Consider the following 18,073-nt stretch of genomic DNA (forward strand, 5'->3'; position numbering starts at 1 on the left):
CGCTTGCTCCAGGTCTTTACAATTATTTGCCGGCCATGCCTCTGGCGGCAAGGGATCTATGTGTTGGTGATCAAGTAAAGACCGCATGCAGCTTGCCCGAGGCTCTATCCGCCAACCGTTCCTGCATGGGGAGGCCATACATCTCCCTGGCCCAGCGACAACAGATCTTCCTGGTGTCCTTGGGATCTATAATCTCTTCCACGTTGAAGCAGTTCGCCGTCCGCACCGGGTTCATCAACCGGATGTACTCGTCCTCCAGTTCCTTGTACCGCCTCTTCCACCCCTCTTCGCCCTCTTTTTCGCGGATCGTGTTCAGCTCGTGACGGTGGCCGACCTCGATGCCGCCGTCGAGTGGCAAGGACCCCCAATTTCCGGATGGCCACACGATCCGCATCCACGGTTCGCGGCTGTCGAGCATGATGCCGCCGGCGACGCCGTACGCGCGACGAGTCACCACGTTGAAGATCGGGGTGGTGGTGCTGTAGTAGGCTTTGCCGAGCTCGACGCCCCATTTCATGGTGGCGGAACGTTCGGCGACGGTGCCGATGGCGTAGCCAGCTAGGGGAGAGCAGAGAATACGTCAGCACAAAAAGAGGACAGTCAACATGGGTATGTAGAAGCAAGAGACGACGCGGATGTGTATATATATATATGAGCGTGTGCCAGGAGTCGATCCATGAGGCTGGAAAATAAAGGGGAGATGAGTAAAGAATACTTACGGACGTCCACAAACTGCACGATGGGCAAATTGAACACGTCGCAAAACTTCAACATCTTCATCAACTTCTGACTCCCCATGGCGTCCAAGGCACCGGAGTTGACTTCACAGTTCATACTCAGAATGCCGACGGGTCTCCCCCCGAGACGCGCCAGGCCCGTGATGCCGGTCCGGCCCCAAAGGGCGCCGATCTCGAACCACGATCCGCGGTCGACGACCGAGAGGATGATGGTGTAGGGGTTGTACATGCGGGCCTTCTTGCGGGGCACGATGCTGCGCAGGCTCAAGTCTTCGCGGTCGACGGGGTCGCTGGCGGGAATCGTCGGCGGGGGCTGGAACTGTCCGCACTGTGGCAGGTAGGCCAGCACGGTGCGGATCTGGTCGAAGCACTCCTGCTCGTTGGCGGCCAGGTTGTCGATAGTGCCGTTGGTGCAGTGCACGAGGGGCCCGCCCAGGTCGGCGAAGCTGAGCCCCTCCTCGAACGTGGCGCCCTCGACCACCTTGGGCCCGGCGTTGAACAGCGCGCCGATGTCGCCGGCCATGACGCTGAAGTGGGTGGACACGACGCGGGCAGCCCCCAGGCCGATGGCCGGGCCCAGCACCGCCCCTAGGTTCGGGATGCCCATGTTCAGTTGGCGGATCACGGTCGACAGCACCGTCACGTGCGGCATGTACGAGTATCCCTGCGTCATGATGGTCGACACCGATCCGCCCCCCGACGACCCGTCGACCAGCTTGACCACGGGCACCTTGAGCCGCAGCGCCAGCTTCTCGCCGTACAGGGTCTTGATCGACACGGACCCGTCGGCGTGGCCCGAGCGGATGGCAAAGTCGTCGGACGTCAGGTATATCTGGCGCTTGATGCCCGTGCGCGGGCACGTCACCCGCCCGAAGCCCTGCGGGTTGTTGCTGGGGATGAAGGCCGCCACGTGCTCGGCCTGCGGGTTGTGCGCGTCCTTCTCCCAGGTGACGGTGCCGGTGACGGACCCGACCTCGCGCCACGTGTCCGGGTCGAGGAGGGTGGCGATGCGTTCGCGCGACCACAGCTTCCCGGACGTCTTTTGCCGGATGTACCCGCGCGACGACGTGTCGGGCGTCGTGGCGATGCGGCGCAGCGTCGCCACGTGGCCGAGGATGTCGCTGTAGTCGGCAGGCAGATCGGCGGCGGCGGATTTGGGGGAGTTTTTGGATTTGCGCGTCCGTCTTGTGTTCGGTTGTGGTTGTGGTTCAGAGGATGGGGCCGGGGAGATCTGGGAGGTCAGTTGGTGGAGACGGCTGGAGGCTGTCGAGTTGAACTGTGGTTGGGAAGACACTGGGTCCTCTGATGGAGGTAGATGGCCTGTTCCGGACCCGGGAGCACGGGGGTTTTGGGGTTCAGACGAAATAGATCGTGCCTGGCCGTACACAGGGTCGTTGGCGATGGTGTTGTCTGTCCTTGATTGAGACGAGACTGGGTCATCTGCCGTCTGGACCTGGCCAGCTGGCAGTCCCTGTGCTGGTGGACTTGGCGATGCAGACACAGGTTGGGCATAGACGGGGTCACTGAGTGTACCGCCCCTGCTGCTGCGAGACTGAGAATATACAGGGTCGTCTGCTGCCGACACCGTACCCTGTCCCGGGCCGGGGGCTGGAGATTTTGGAGTTGAGGGAGCTGCTTGGGGCTGGCCGTAGACCGGATCATTAACGGTCGTGTTCTCTGTTCTCGACTGGGATGAGACCGGGTCATCTACCGTCTGGACCCGACCAGCTCCTAATCCCTGCGTTGCCCGACCTGGGGATGCAGCAGCGGAGACAGGCTGTGCATAGACGGGGTCACTGAGCGTGCCTCCTCTCACACCCCGAGATTGCGAATACACCGGGTCGTCTGCCGCCGAGATCTTGCCCTGTCCTGGAGCCGGTGCTGGAGAACCGGGCACCGACGAAGCTGCTCGAGGCTGGCCGTATACCGGGTCATTGATCTGGCTTTGCCCTGCGGCGTCGACTTGCGAATAGACCGGATCGTCTTTCCGGGGCCCAGTTCCCGAGCTGGACTTTTTAGAGCCCATAGTTGCTGAACCTATCTGTCGAGTCGTAACGATTTGTTTTTCAACTTCAGCTCCAATGTCCAACTTTCCCTTCGTCGGCTTCTGTGCTCGCCCGATGCTGTGCCGGGGTCGTTCGTCTGGTAGTGAGTGATGTGTGTATACGAACTCGTACACGGGCTACCGGTTTCTGGGTGTAGAAAGAGCAAGATATCCTTCTTCTCTCTGATTTTGACCATGTGAAAATGAGCAAGGGATTATCCGTTCTTTCTTTGAACCCAACTACTACAGTAAACAGCTGTAGTAACCGAGTTAATTAATGTGAATTGTCAGCCTTTTCCCCTTTTTTCTCTCCCCGGCTTTTTTCTTTCGGGGGGGTCAATCCAAAACGGTCCAAAAAGCCGAAAGAAGAAGAAGATGAAGAAGTCTCAAAAGAACCTCGACAGACAGACAGACAGGAGTGTGTGAACGAATAATGCCTAGGTCCGTGGTCCGTGGTCCATGGCCGTACTGAGTAGTGGGTGGTTGTCTGGGGAAAGCTAATCCCTCGTTCGTCGGTTTCTCCCCCCACAAACGTCACAAATCCGGAGAACAGCCTCGGTTCATTTCGTCGCCCCGATGTTGGAGTAACAGGGGAGAGCTCAGCTGCTTGAGGATATCCGAGAACAAGGCCTAGGGCAAGGCCAAGGGCTAGGGTGAGGGACGTGAGAGAATTGTCCCCCGTGAGAAGGGTACTTACTTACTGCTCGAGATATTGTGTGTTGTTGTGTCGTGTCAAGTGGTGGTGCTATATGAGCATTCGATCTTTTCCATTTCGGGCATGTGAACGAGAAAGAAGAAGAGAAGAAGAAGAAGAAGCAGAAACAGAAGAAAGGTCGTGAATGACTCGTGATAGAGCTCTGCTGCACGTTCAAGACCGAAAGACCGAAAGACCGAGACTGGGATAGATCGAGAGATAGAAAGAATCAAAGAAAAGAAAGAAGGGAAGAACAGCACAGGCATCGATCTACCCATCCATCCACCCACTCTTCAACATCAATATGCCACCTCCGCAACGCCCCTTCTCACGCATCCTCGTCGCCAACCGCGGCGAGATCGCCATTCGGATCCTCCAGTCGTGCCATGAACTGCCCGATCCCCCGACCACGTTCGCCATCTACACCGACAGCGACTCGACGCACGTCTCGCTGGGCCGGCCTCACCACGCCATTAAAGCCGCCCACGGTCCCGCGTCGTACACGAACATCGACTACCTGATCGGCCTGGTGCGCGACAACCACATCGACGCCGTGCACCCGGGCTACGGCTTTCTGAGCGAGAGCGCCGAGTTTGCACGCCGCATGTGGGCCGAGGCCCGCTGCGTGGTCGTCGGGCCGGGCTGGGAGGTGCTCGAGCGGACCGGCGACAAGTTGATGGCCAAGGCCCTGGCTGCAGAGTGTGGCGTGCCCGTCCTCACGGCCATGGAGAGCCCGACCGGCCGCGTGGAGGATGTCCGGCGCTTTGCCGCGACCGTCGGGTACCCGTTGATGATCAAGGCCGTGGACGGCGGCGGCGGTCGGGGCATTCGCCTGGTCAAGGGCGAAGACGCCCTGGATAGTGCGGTGCAGCGCTGCGTCGCCGAGTCGCCCAGTCGTCTGGTGTTTGCCGAACAGGCCGCCGTCGAGGGCTACAAGCACATCGAGGTGCAGATCGTGGGCGACGGCCGCGGCGGTGTCACGCACCTGTGGGAACGGGACTGCAGCGTGCAGCGCCGGTTCCAGAAGATCGTCGAGGTGGCGCCGGCGCCCGTGTCGGGACAGGCCCGGACGGCGGTCGTCGCCCAGGTCATCGACTCCGCCGTGCGCATGGCCGCCCGCCTGCAGTACCTGGGCCTGGGCACCTGGGAGTACCTGGTTAACGTGCAGCAGCGCAAGTTCTTCTTCCTCGAAATCAACCCGCGCCTGCAGGTCGAACACACCATCACCGAATGCATCACGGGCGTCGACCTGGTCAAGCAGCAACTGCTCCTCGCTCAAGGACGGCCAAGCACCGCGGATCTCAGGCTGGGAGAGTTGCGGGCGGCCGACACAGTCCCCCCCGCGGCCTCCATCCAGCTGCGCCTCTGCGCCGAAGACCCCCTCGCCGGCTTCTCCCTGAGCATCGGCAAGGTCAGCGACGTGCAGTTCCCGTCCGGCAACGGCGTGCGGGTCGACAGCCACCTGTCGCGCGGCGGAGTGGTCGGGTCCGACTTTGACAACATGATGGCCAAGATCATCGTCACGGCGTCGACCTGGGCCGAGTGCGTGTCCAAGGCGCGGCGCGCCCTGGAAGAGACCAAAGTCGTCGGTGTCAAGACGAACCTCAACCTCCTCAAGGCCATCCTGACCGACAGCACCTTTGCCGCCGGCGCCGCGGACACCAGCTGGCTGGAGCAGAACCTCGACCGCCTCGTGCCCGTGGGAGAACAGCTCGGCAGCGCCACCGAACAACGAGACACCTCTCTTCCCAGCCTCTCCCTGTCCAGCACCGCCCCGGGCTCTGCCGTCGGTGGTGCATCGACGCTCTTCCGCAAAGGCGACGCCTGGACGCTGGTGCTGGAGAACCCCAGCGAGAAATCCTCGAGCGGCATCAAGCCCCCGGCGCACCACCTCGCCATCTCGCGGGTTACGCGCAACGAGTTCCCCACGGCGCTCGTCGCCGACATCTCGTACACGGTGCCGGGGTCGACGCCGCGCGCGTACAAGATGACCATGACCAGCACGACGTCCTCGGCGGGCGCGGCGGCTTCGACGCACCGACGCGGCGACCCGAGCCGGAACACGCACATCGTGCTCCCCATGAGCGGGAAGCTGGTCGAGGTGCTCGTGGACGTGGGCGACGAGGTGCGCGAGAACGACGTCATCGCCTTCGTCAAGCAGATGAAGATGGAGCTGGAGGTCCGCTCGCCCCGCGCCGGCAGGGTCAAGTGGGTGATTGAGATGGAGAACGAGGAGGAAGGGGACGACGTCGCCGAGGGGACGTTGCTGGTCGAGTTGGAGGACGAGGAGCAGAGCCAGGCAAAGAAGCCTGAGGTCCGGTCGATGTTGTGATGAGCTGGGCGAAATAAGGGTGATAGAATAGGGGGGTTTATGTTTTAACCAAGACAGGACATAGAAGAAGAAGGAGGAGGAGAGAGGAAGCATAGTCATTACGTCTCGTCTCCAACGTTGGACCAGACGAATACATACTCCCAGCCACACACACAAAAGAAGCAATTAAAACATCCCACAACTTACTTCTTTCCTGTATCGCTCTCGGAGCACAAAGGCAACCCAACGTATACATACCCATACCCAAAAAAGCCTTATCTCCGCAAGAACTCTTCCACCTCAAACCCAACCCTCCTCTTGGCCTTCTCCCAGTTTTCCATCTCCTTGGCCTGTTGCGGCCCCATCGGGGTCTTGGTGGCTGCTGCTCCCTTTCCGTCTTCACCAGCGGCTGCCAACGAAGCATGCGATCCGGCGATACCCGTCTTGACGATCACCGCCCGAGCATCTTGTAACCGGATCTCGACCCCCGTTCCTCCGGTGTGGGATTGTGACGAAGCCACGCTGGAGATTCTGTCCCGCGCCACAGGATGATTGCCCTGCACGGGTGTCTGCTTGACCACATCCCCACCGTCCGCAGGCTCTTCATCCACTCCTCTGATGATAATGGTGATGTCTGGGCCAACGCTCCCGCGCCACAGCGTGGCAAACCACTGCCAGTGAGCGGGCGGCGAGAAGCCGTCACCGATAGGCATACTGATGGAGCTCGCGTCGACGGTGGTCAGTTGAAAATGTGGAACGATGGCAATAGGGATGACGCCGCCATAAGGGGTACACGAGGTGGGCGAACTGGCGGTGGTCGGTGCCAGTGGCTGAACGGTTGCTGGTCGGGGGACCGAAGATGCTGGTAAGGGGGGTGGAACGAGCGACAGCGGATAAGAGGTCGAGGCGGCTGGGGGCGGAGGTGTCGTGGGCGGCGGGGGAATGCGCTTCGAGTTCAGGGGACGTGGGAAGGTCGGCAGCGGCGGTGTGGCTCGCGAGTCCGACCCGGTCAACTCCTTGCTGGCCCACAAGCCGGGTGTACTGTGACTCCTCCCTTTGTGGCCGACCGGATAGACGAAAGGCGAGTGGATGGACATATCGGCGGCTTTGCTGATAGTCCGGGGTGAAATGGCCGAGTCAAGCTGATCTGTCTTCTGTTCTTCTGTCGCACGAGATGCGTCGGATGCGGTCCCCGACTGCTGGTGATCGTCCGCTTCAGTCATGCGATGGTCCTCGTCTTGGGAATCGAGGACAATGGGAGATAACTGCGTCCCTGTCCTCGGCTTGGAAGAAATGTAGTCGACCATATCCTTGTTGATTTTGTGCCACTGACTCATGATGTCCAAGTACGCGTCGGGTGTCATGCCTCTCTTCCTTCCTTCACCCAGGCTGGTCTTTGCATCACGCATGGTAGAGTATGGATCCGGACCTCCAAAGATCCTCACGGCGAACTTGCCCTCCTTCTCCAACTGTTCGGCGAGAGAGTTGGTCATGCTGTCGACGCTGGCTGCGTCCATGCCCTCGACGGCGATAATGGCCCCTCGAACTTCTGGTTTTGGCGACGTGAGACCGGGTGCCGCCAATGGACCGGAGATCTGCGAGAGAACTTTGATTTTGTTCAAGATCGGGATGGACATAATCATAGCCTCGACGCCGGAGCTCTGAGATTGCGTGGACGGCGTCTTAACCGGAGTCTGCGTCACCAGGGTCTCTATGGGAGGCAAAGCGACGCTCGATCGATTTCTCTGGTGGGAAGGAGGTGGTGGTGGTCGAATTGGCTGCAGCTGCGGTGGGCGAGGGTATGCGGCTCGAGGAGGCGACACCATCTGCGGATTGGCGACCTGCACATGTTGGAGGGCAATCTGTTGAGGGCGCTGCAGGGTCTCTTGACGGGCATAGACACCGCCGGTGGTGGGAGAATGGGCATAAGAGTATGATGCGTCCGGGTACACCTCACGAGCAGGCACATAGACACCGGGGCCGTTGAATCGCCGCCTCTTTGCATCCTGTGACTCTGCAGAAGGGGGAGTCGGCAATGTTTGCGAGGGAGGAGGGACGGCGTAGACCAATCGAGGGTCGACTCGCTGGAAAGTGACATGTTCAGGCGACAGAGCGGGCTGTCCGTGGATTCTCGCGCCTGGCGGTGCCGCACTGACGACGTACCCCCGTTTCGCAGGGACCGTAACAGCCATCGTTGGTCGAGTGGCAGACGTCGGCGGCGGAGTATAGACAGGAGCCGGGTTGCTGTAATAGTTCATTGGCTTTCCTCCACACTTGGGGCACGACTCTTGGGTTTCGGTGGACGAAGGGCCAGATAGAGAGGACTGGTTGCTAACCCGGCCGCTGCGTCGTGGATGGTAACGATAACCGGGATACTGTCGTTGATGGCGAGTTTTCTCTTCCTAAAGAACGTGAGAAGTCAGGGCAAACAAAGGTCTTTGTGTGTGTGATAATCGCGGAAATCTTTATCTCGACGTACTTCCGCAAGCAGATTCCATTCCTCTTTGGCCTCGGCGGACAGACCACGCCATTGTTCGCCAATGATCTTTGATACTTCCGGATTCGGAATCCCGGGATTCTGTGCGATGATACTGGATTGCTGATGTTGACGGAACAAAATAAAGGCTGCCGCAGCGTCAGCATCCCTGCATCCAGGAGAAATGAACAGGGGGGAAACGATATTCTCACAGTTGCGAGGTCTGGGAATCTTGGGACTCGCGGGGCACAAGCAGATATGCTCCCGGGAATGGGTACTTTTGCTCACGGCAGGCTGGATTTCCATGTCCAGAGACCGGCCTCGGCGAGAGGGCGAGATGGACCCAGAGTCACCATTGGCCGTTTTCCGAGGTTGTTCTATATCCTCTTCACGGACAGCGGTAGCAGGATGACTTGAACGTTCAGGAAGCTGGACCGTGGCCCCATCTTGACGAGCAGCACGGCCGGTGGGAGACCGGTCACGAAATAAATGATGCTGGGCGAGGGATGAGCCACGTCGCAATGCCAGGTTATGCCCAGTAGGAGGCTTGGGTAGCAGACGATACCATGCTGGCTGGTTGGGGAGGTGATGGTCACTGGCAGCAGAAGTCATAGCGCAAATAAAGGAATTCTTTGTACTCTGACCATCCAAATTCTTTTCAGGGGTGGAAGTGCGCGAGTGGCAGGGAGAGGAGGAGGGCCACGGGTCTTTGTAGAGCATCAAAGAGAACGTCTGCCATCCTCGCCTCACCTTCTTTCGTGGCTCTTTGTCCTGGGTATGGCATCTCTGACGCGATGCATCGTCAGGAGTCACGGCCATGAGCGATGAGTGAACATGCGAGGCTGGCGACAGGAGGGGTGGTCTTGGTTTGCTTTGTTCCCAGGCGAACGCAACGCGGCAAAATGCGGTACCAATCACCGTGCACCCGAAACAATAAGCTGTGGAATGTAGAGAAGACAAAGAATGAGTTCATTGCTGCCGTCGTCAAGGTGGAGCCCTCTGGAGGTCTTAGGAACGTGGGAGGGCTGGCCGTCCAGTTGCCCGTTGCACAGCTCGTGTTTGATCGGTGCTTCAGGTGCTTGAGGTGCTCAGATTGTCGTCGACTGAGGAGGAGGGAGTGAAAATCTTAGCCGGCCTGGTTCACAATCGGCTGGAATGCCCACGGGTAGTACCCTGGAGACGGCAGTGAACTGTGAAGCTGTCAGTCACTTGAAATTGACCGTTGAGACAAGTCGAAAGCAGCCTGAAGAACATCATGCCCCTGAAGACAGACACCATGGATGGTCACGGACAGCAAGAGGCTACCAGCGGAGGAGGACGAGCAGGATGATGATGATTATGATAATGGGCGATGGGCCAATTGGTCGTCAAAACAGGACTGCCAGTGGACAGGCTGAGGTGAGTCGACTTTGCTTGTTTGTATCAATCCGACGGGACCGGCGGCCGAGGGCCAGTGGGGGAGGCACGGCACTCATGGCGAATTTCATCCTCATCATGACGGTTAGGACAAGAGTAATTAATGTTCGAAAATGAGAATTGGGGCGAGGTGGTCGAGTGGTAGAGTGGTAGAGTAGGTGTCTGAGGTGAAACGAACTTCCCTGCGCTTCCCGCAGGTTTCATATATTTCGTGACTCGTACTCATACACTCATCCTAATCATCATCATTTTGTTCTACCATCCAATGCTCCTACCATGCCATTCCTGCCAAACGAGTTCCCATGCGACGACTTAGAAAACTCCCTTCTCTTCATCCCCCCAAACACCACACCCCCTGTTTCACCCAGCAAAGACACGGACGATACAGTCCACGCAGCCCGTGGCAATGACACAGCGAATCTTGCCTCCTCCCCCACTGTCATCCTTCTTAACAGCAGTGCCTACGCCATTGGTCTCTCCGTTCATGCTTGGTTGGGTGGGAATGTCTGGAGCCCACCGGATACTGGTGATGAAATGTTGGTGCGCATCCTCCAGAACCTTGACACATTTACACTCCTGCGAGAGGTCCCAACATCGGATCGTTTTGTCGTCAGAGATGGAGATCAGATACCGGCCAGCAGGGTGGAAGACCAGCCCCCGGACCCAGTTATCATGTCCCACCAAAGTCTTGTGGCATGTTCCCCGATTGTCCCAAATCTTGATGATCTTGTCTCTTCCTCCCGTCGCGAGAAACTCTCCGCTGCTACTAGCGGGAGGCGGTTTCTTGTAGCCGGCGATGGTAGAGAGATGAGCGTAGGACGAGCTGGGAGCAAAGGCGACACACTCCACCACGTGTTCATGGCCCAGGAAGGTGATCTTGACCTCGCCCGAGTTGGCATCCCACAACCGTGGTATCTGATCATTGCCGGCACTCAGCAACCATCTGCCATCGATCGAGGGGACCACTGCCCGAACCCAATCGCTGTGACCCTTGAGTGTTTTCAGGCAATAACCCGTCGTGACATCCCATATCCGAAGTGTTTTATCTCTTGATGCAGATACCAACGTGTTGCCTGACAGAGGGGCGCCAGCCGCACCCGAAGGAATGAACCGGATAGAAGAGATGGAGTGGTCGTGGCCCGGTAGCGTCCGTATGTTCTTGTATTCATCACTGGGATCCCACAACCGGATAGTGAGGTCGCTGCTGCAGCTGGCCAGAAGCGTGCCTCCTCTGGGACCACCAAAGTCGACATCCAGCACTGCCTTCGTGTGACCTTTGAGTGTCCGTTCAAGCTCTCCCAATTCCCAGTCCCAGATCTTGATCGTAGAGTCATCCGAAGCCGAAGCGAGAGAGGAGAAGATCGGATGGAATGCAACGGCCGTGACAGGATCCCGGTGACCTTGAAGGCTGTGGAGGGCAGGGGCTCGGGGTAACCAGGTCTGGGGGTCGGTCTTTCGGCTGGAGAGGGGTGTAGCAGTCTCGATCTCTTGTTGAAGGGCGGCATTCTTGGCTTCTAGGTCCATGATCTTTTTCTGGAGGCGCACAACTGAAGTCCATTTCTTCTCCAACAGGGTCTCATACTTTTTGGCCGTCACATCGTCAAATGTGTCGGTCAGATTCGTTTCACGTCGCAGGGTATTTGCACTTTCGGTCAGGCCAATCGAGAGCAAGTAGGCGACCATGGACTTGTGTCTAGGAAGAGCAGTGTCAGTGTCAAGGCGCGGGCAAATCGATGGCACGAGACCCTACAGTTCCTCTGCTTGACGAGAAGTCAGGAGCTGGCTCATTGTGGAAATGTCTGGGCTCGGTGCCCCTTGTCCAATGTCTCCAACACCCCTAGATCTTCATGCGATAGCCAGAACAGCACCTTGAAATGAAAAATGGTCCACAAATTCCGTGAAGTATTGGGTGTGTAGATCTCCTTGTCGTGGGTGGGAGGCGATTGTCCATCCACCCGCAGCCACCGTCAACAGCTTCTGTGGCAATGCCAGCTCTGCGTAGAAATGAAGAAGGATGAGGACGTGGTGCTGGTACCCAGAGAACGGGCAGCCGACAAAGACACAATGAAGGATCGAGAAGGCAGAAAGTGTGCAGGGAGACCAGCCTGGTCGTGTGTGTCGTGTGTAAAAGTGCGGCGTCTGTCGTCTGTAGTGTGTAGGTGTGTAGTGAGTCGATTGTGTTGTCATAGGCACAAGCCAATGTTTATTATGTCGCAAACTTCACCCCATCTGCATCTCCAACAACCCACGCAATACTTTTCCCACGCCTAACTGCCTGCGATATCTGGCATATACTCGATCCCACTGTGTCGCATCTCGTGACGTCCCCTACAACAGGCCTTTGACGCGTCGCATACCTTCGAGCTCCCTGGTGGGCATTTGCAGACGCCCTCAGATTACAGTCGCGCCTGCAGTGTCGTTAAGAAGGCCACCGGACTGTATGACACCCACACAACGATAACAATAGGTGAGTGCCTGTCCATCCGAGTCGTCATGTTCCTGGACAATCTGCTCTGGGCACTTTCGCATGGATGCCCTTGACTGATGTTTTCCGATAGCCCGTTTGCGCGTCCCAGGAGAAAGAAACCTTTCCCCAACTTCTTCTCGCGGCTACGGCTGTTCTCCCCTCCTACGATGGCTGATCAAGAGGAAGACTTCTCCCAACTGCCGCTGGTGGATCGGTTCGTGCACAAGAATTGGAAAGCGCGCAAGGGAGGATATAAGGCCGCTATCAAAGTGTTTGAACTCACGCCCGACGAGTCAGACCCCGCCTTTCGACCATTTTTACAAGACCCGAGCCTCTGGAAGTCGGCGGCTGGGGATTCGAATGTTGCCGCTCAGCAAGAAGGACTCGCGGCTCTGTGCGCATTTCTCAAATATGGTGGCCAACAAGCCGCCGTCAAGTCTCGGAACTATGCACTGCAGCCGATCTACGAGAAGGGGTTGGCATCGACAAGACCTCAGGCCAAAGCCAGTGCCCTGGAAGCCCTGCTGCTCTATGTCGAGCTTGACAAGTCTGATCCCGTGATTGAAGAGCTATTGCCCGCCCTCTCCAACAAGCAGCCCAAGATCGTTGCAGCAACTCTGAATGCACTCACCTCTATTTTCCACAACTACGGCGTTAAGATCGTCGAACCCAAGTCTGTTCTGAAAGCTTTACCCAAGGTCTTTGGTCATGCGGATAAGAATGTGAGAGCAGAAGCGCAGAATCTCGCGGTCGAACTCTATCGGTGGCTCAAAGAGGCCATCAAGGTCGTATTCTGGAGCGAACTGAAGCCAGTGCAGCAACAAGACTTGGAAAAGTTGTTTGAAAAAGTCAAGGAAGAGCCGCCGCCGAAGCAGGAACGCCTTACGAGGTCGCAGCAAGCCGCCCTCGCGACAGCAGCTCCAGCAGCCAGCGGTGCGGACGATGAGTACGGGGAAGTGGCTGAAGAAGCAGAAGAGGAAGCCGAATTGAATGCATTTGACTTTGCAGAACCGGTCGATGTCTATCCGAATATCCCCTCCAATTTCCAGGAAATGGTCAGCTCGACGAAGTGGAAGGAACGCAAAGACGCTCTTGATGCACTCTTCAATGTCCTGAACCACCCCAGAATAAAAGAGGCACCATTCGACGATCTAGTCCGGGCGTGCGCAAAGTGTATGAAGGACGCCAACATCGCTGTGGTGACGGTGGCGGCGAACTGCGTTGAAAAGTTGGCATTAGGTCTTAGGAAGTCCTTTGCCAGATACAGATCGACCATCATGTCGCCAATGATGGAGAGGTTCAAAGAAAAGAAGCAGTCTGTGGCAGATGCCCTGGGAGCTGCTCTGGACGCCGTCTTTGCTGCAACATCTCTTAGCGAATGCCTTGAGGAGATTTTGGGCTTCCTACCCAACAAAAACCCCAACGTCAAAGCCGAAACGATAAAGTTCCTCGTCAGATGCTTGCGGACAACCCGAGACGTGCCTTCCAAAGAGGAACAAAAACGCATGGCCGACGCAGCCACGAAACTTTTGACTGAGTCCACCGAAAATATCAGATCTGGCGGCGCTGAAATTCTTGGGACGCTTATGAAGATTATTGGTGAGCGAGCCATGACTCCCTATCTAGATGGACTGGACGACATTCGAAAATCTAAGATCAAGGAGTACTTCGATGCTGCCGAAGTCAAAGCCAAAGAGAAGCCGAAGCCTGCTCCAGCTCCCGCTAAAGCGACCTCTGCCGTTGGCAAGAAAGTGGTGGGAGGTTCGAAGAAACCTGCACCTGGCACGAGAAAAGCTGCACCTGCGCCGGTCGAAGAAGCTACGCCTCTGGCACCCAAACCTACGGCAAAAGCTCTTCCTAAACCAGGGGGACTGGCGCGACCGGGCTTAGCGCAGCCTGCCGGCCTGAAACTCGGCGGGCTCAAGAAACCTGCACCTGGTGGCCTTTCAGTTGGTGTTGGAAGCCCACAGAGACGAGTCATCTCCCCACCAGTGAGCACAGATGGCGACGAAGAGACGACAGCAGCAGTACCGTCTCCATCCAAGTTTGGCATGGGCCGGGGCGGACTTGCTGGCCGACCCTTATCCAGACCGGCAGCTGCTCCACTGTCGCCCCCATCGACAGCACAACCCTCAAACGCCCTTTCAGTGGTAGAGCGAGCAGAGCTAGAAGAACTCCGCGCCGAAAAGGAACGACTGACAGCCTTGACTGACAGTCTTCGCAGCAGCAACGCCAAACTCACCGCCGAAATATCAGAACTTCAGAACCAAAACGCACAGCTGATTGAGGATCATACGCGTGATGTTCTACAGATAAAAGCTAAGGAGACACAACTTGTCCGGGCGAGAAGCGAATGTGATGTTCTAAAAGCGGAGATGGAAAGTGTCAGGAAAGAAAGCGAGCGTTATAAGCGAGAGGTGTCTCGACTCGGCCGTGAGAGCATTGGTCGAGAACGAGAGGACTTGATTCGCAGCCGAGCACTGGACGAAACCTCCAGCTTTGGCAGCGACAGCGGAGCGGGAGCCATATATGAAGACCCTTCATTGAGCAACCGATATCCGACAAACGGAAATGTTCATCCACCGAGGCCCACCAGCACAGCTTTGCATCGGACCGGAAGTTCTGCAAGCACACAAAGTGGACGTGCACAATCGCAATCCAACGGCGCGAAAGCGAGGCCGCAGAGCGGATTTACGTCTCACGGTAATCGTCTCGATCTCAGTCCCAGCGAAGAGAAGGAAAACAACGGGCTGGGGATCGACCCGCTCGGTGCGACGAGGAGAAAGATCAGTCCGCCCTTGATGTCTCACGGAACCAGTGGGAGGTCTAGCCCACAGCGACCTGGTCATACACCTGCATACTCTATGAGCCGAGAAGCTAGTGACTCTGGTCTCTCGGCAGGGCCCGGATCTAGAGAGTCTGGGAACAGACCGGAGGAGAATTGGAAACGGGCGGCGGAAGTGACGAGCCAGTTGAAAGCGAGGATTGAAGCTATGAAGGTAAGTGGACCTCTCCTTGTTCTCTCAACCTTAATGTGCGTTTGTGCCTGAAGCTGACATTGATGTTTTTTAGGCACGACAACAAGGCTTGTCACGGCATTGAACCGAGCTCTCGTGGGTAATTGAAACGGGTTTACTTAGGCTATTAGGAGCACTGCATTGACGATGGAGCAAGCGAGCGGTCCCTTTATTGATTTCCCATTGGGCTTTTTGGTTGATATGCCACGTGAAGACAGAGGATGGCAACCCCGTGGGGAAGTGAACTTTTGGAAATCTGGGTTGTTTGATGTACAGCGCGTAGTTCATCGGTCATTGCATTGCCCTGCGATGGACGGCCAAGTATTTTTGGAGTCGACCACCAAGGGCTTCATCCGATAATTTGCGCTGCACCCTTTGAACCTGAGAACTGGCAGTCGGAGACCGACTCGACCTGGCACTGTTGTATTAATGAAGCCGTCCTTCCCCTGGAAAGACGGAGTGGAGCCCGAACCGGCACCAACAACTAATACCGGGGGAGCATGGACCATCGGGTTTGACTTTTGTCATAATATCTACCTGCCCAGTCTGTAGACTTACCGCGAAGAGACAAGACAGAGACGAAGACGGAGACGGAGACGGAGAGCGTGTCCTGCAGCGCTAGCTAGCGCCCATCCACACTGACGTTGAATTCTCAAACAGCCCGTAGAGAGGAAGGAAGTGCATTTAGGTTAAGGGGGGATAGAAACAAGAAAGAGATAGACGAGGGAGAAGAAGGAGGACACGCACGGAGGGAAACGGAAAGAAGAAGAAAAAGCAAGATGTTGAGAAGAGCAAGGAGTGATATCACTACCGTCCATCCATCCAAGGACAGCGAGCTGAGCGAGGAGAACAAGGAGAACAAGGAGGAGGAGGACGACGACGAAGGCTTGCGCATGCATGCATGCATGTTTGCATGTCCGAATTTTCTTTTCTTTGTGTCTTCATCACAGTATCTGAATTCCTCAAGAGAGCGAGTGACCGAGCCGCCATATTGTGTGCATGTGACCATGATGCGTGCGTGACCTTGAACTTGATGAACCATGAAATCATGATCATGATTGGGCGCCTGCCTCGGGGTTGTGCACGCAAGCAAACAACACACGACACGCACTTTGACAGATACATAGGTTTGTTTGTACCTAGCGAACTAGAGCTCGGTAGGCGGTTATCGACAGAGAGTCAAAAGGTGTGGCGGCTCCTGCATCAAACCCTGGCTGGCTCCTTGCATGAGAACTGTTCGGCCATATGGAAGCTCGCAGGAAAATAAAGGCTTTGTTTGGCAACCACAGTTCTGGTCTCCGGTGTTGATCTCTCGTTTCAAAACGCGTTGTTGGTCAGCTGTGATGCCCACTCTTCTTTTCTTTTCTCAATATCCCATCTAGCATGAATGTCCTGGCACAACTTGGGTGCAATCGTGAAGGCCATTACTTTCACACACAAGTCGCATGTATTTTTGAAACTTCCCAAGGTGCGGAAAGAACAGCAGAGCAAAAAGAGGGGGAGCGAATCAAGTGGCTTAGATCTTGATGGCACTCTCGATCGCCTTCCTCTTCTTCTCCGTACGTGCAACGGCCTTGACACCCATGATGCCACCACCCCAGTGTCTCCGGTGCTCCTCGTACTTGTTGGCGTAGCCCTCGTTGATGGTGTTGACCAGCTTGGACAACTCTGACTTATCCTCGCCCTTGACTTCCGTCAGGGCCAGTACGGCGGCGGTCTTCTTGTGGACCACGGTGCCGAGACGGGCTTTGCCCTTGATGATGGCGTAGGGAACACCCATCTTTCGGCAGAGAGCAGGAAGGAAGACAACAAGCTCGATGGGATCGACGTCATTCGGGATCAGGACCAGCGAGGCTTTCTTGGCTTCGATGAGACCGACGACGTGGTTGAGGCCGTATTTGACCGTGTAGGGTTTCTATTGTGACCAATGAGTATTCGGATAATTCAACAGTGAGTCTGGAGTACACACCTTGCTCACGTCCTCCTTCTTCTTTCCCTCTTGCACAGCGGTGGCCTCCTGGTGCAGTCTCTCTTTCTTCTGGACCTTGGTTTCAGGGCGGTACTTGTTCAAGAGCTTGAAGCATTGCGCCGCGGTGTTCCGGTCGAGAGTGTTCTGAAACTGAGCAATCGCAGGGGGAACCTTGAGGCGCATGTTCAAAATCTTCTTCTGGCGTTGCAGGCGGATGTACTCTGGCCATCTATCCTTCTGTCAGATCTCCTCCAAGTGTAGTAGACATATCCACAAGGTGTTCGTACTTGACCATGCGAGAGAGGTTGCGCTTAGGCTGGACATCTTGACCAATGCCGAAGTTTCGGGGACGCTTCTCGAGGAGAGGGTTCTACGACGCCACAGGTCAGCAAGTCAACTCAGTCCGCTTCTTACCAATGGCACAGTCCACGATCTCGCAGACAATGAAGGGTTTAGAGAACAAGAATGAGAGTAGGTACGTACCTTGGCAGCCTTTTTGTTAGCACCGGCCTTTCCTTGCGGAAAAGGCGCAGGCGCGGGTTTCTTCCCCTTGGGTGGCTGTCATTGAGCAAAGAAAACGTCAGTAAACATCCTCCCACTGACATGAATGTTTTCTTTAAACTCTAAGGAGAAGAAGGGACGCTCAAGCAGTGGCTGGCTGCATCTGAGATTCTTCTTCTCCAGCCGAACTCATCACCGAGAATCGAGCAAGGAGACACAGAAAGCGTGGAAATCCATTGACCGAGTCCCTCAGCAGGGGGCCAGGATACAGGATCGTTTTCCATGCTCAAAATGTCCCCAGGCAAATTCTGGCGGAAAATATCTTCGCACATCGAGCAGGGTGCCCCGTCCACCGAGGGCGAACCCCAGAGCGCGGGCGGTAGGACGGCTGAGGAAGTGAGAGACGATGGTTTAGCTTACCATTTTGTCGACTGAGGGAGC

General features: G+C 56.6%; 6 protein-coding genes across 6 annotated transcripts; 2 read left to right on the forward strand and 4 right to left on the reverse strand.

The window, feature by feature from the left end:
- Window positions 1–70: 70 nt before the first annotated feature.
- Window positions 71–2,763, reverse strand: AYL99_07255 (hypothetical protein; the record flags this gene model as incomplete). The annotated part of the gene is made up of 2 exons (XM_018838764.1): window positions 71–558; window positions 720–2,763. The coding sequence occupies 2 exons, from the start codon at window positions 2,761–2,763 to the stop codon at window positions 71–73; spliced, it is 2,532 nt and encodes an 843-aa protein (XP_018691532.1).
- Window positions 2,764–3,779: 1,016 nt separating this feature from the next.
- AYL99_07256 (hypothetical protein) lies at window positions 3,780–5,807 on the forward strand (the record flags this gene model as incomplete). Its single annotated transcript, XM_018838765.1, has 1 exon — window positions 3,780–5,807. The coding sequence occupies one exon, from the start codon at window positions 3,780–3,782 to the stop codon at window positions 5,805–5,807; it is 2,028 nt and encodes a 675-aa protein (XP_018691533.1).
- Window positions 5,808–6,061: 254 nt separating this feature from the next.
- Window positions 6,062–8,874, reverse strand: AYL99_07257 (hypothetical protein; the record flags this gene model as incomplete). The annotated part of the gene is made up of 3 exons (XM_018838766.1): window positions 6,062–8,188; window positions 8,266–8,411; window positions 8,475–8,874. The coding sequence occupies 3 exons, from the start codon at window positions 8,872–8,874 to the stop codon at window positions 6,062–6,064; spliced, it is 2,673 nt and encodes an 890-aa protein (XP_018691534.1).
- A 1,164-nt stretch (window positions 8,875–10,038) lies between these two features.
- Window positions 10,039–11,466, reverse strand: AYL99_07258 (nuclear distribution protein PAC1; the record flags this gene model as incomplete). The annotated part of the gene is made up of 2 exons (XM_018838767.1): window positions 10,039–11,371; window positions 11,429–11,466. 2 exons carry the CDS (start codon window positions 11,464–11,466, stop codon window positions 10,039–10,041), a joined length of 1,371 nt encoding a protein of 456 aa, XP_018691535.1.
- Window positions 11,467–12,312: 846 nt separating this feature from the next.
- AYL99_07259 (hypothetical protein) lies at window positions 12,313–15,247 on the forward strand (the record flags this gene model as incomplete). The annotated part of the gene is made up of 2 exons (XM_018838768.1): window positions 12,313–15,144; window positions 15,218–15,247. 2 exons carry the CDS (start codon window positions 12,313–12,315, stop codon window positions 15,245–15,247), a joined length of 2,862 nt encoding a protein of 953 aa, XP_018691536.1.
- Window positions 15,248–16,678: 1,431 nt separating this feature from the next.
- On the reverse strand, window positions 16,679–18,055 carry AYL99_07260 (60S ribosomal protein L8-B; the record flags this gene model as incomplete). The annotated part of the gene is made up of 5 exons (XM_018838769.1): window positions 16,679–17,077; window positions 17,132–17,360; window positions 17,419–17,501; window positions 17,615–17,689; window positions 18,053–18,055. The coding sequence occupies 5 exons, from the start codon at window positions 18,053–18,055 to the stop codon at window positions 16,679–16,681; spliced, it is 789 nt and encodes a 262-aa protein (XP_018691537.1).
- Between the last annotated feature and the right edge of the window lie 18 nt (window positions 18,056–18,073).

The sequence above is a fragment of the Fonsecaea erecta genome (assembly GCF_001651985.1).
Source record: "Fonsecaea erecta strain CBS 125763 chromosome Unknown Scaff6, whole genome shotgun sequence".
NCBI classification, from domain to species: domain Eukaryota; kingdom Fungi; phylum Ascomycota; class Eurotiomycetes; order Chaetothyriales; family Herpotrichiellaceae; genus Fonsecaea; species Fonsecaea erecta.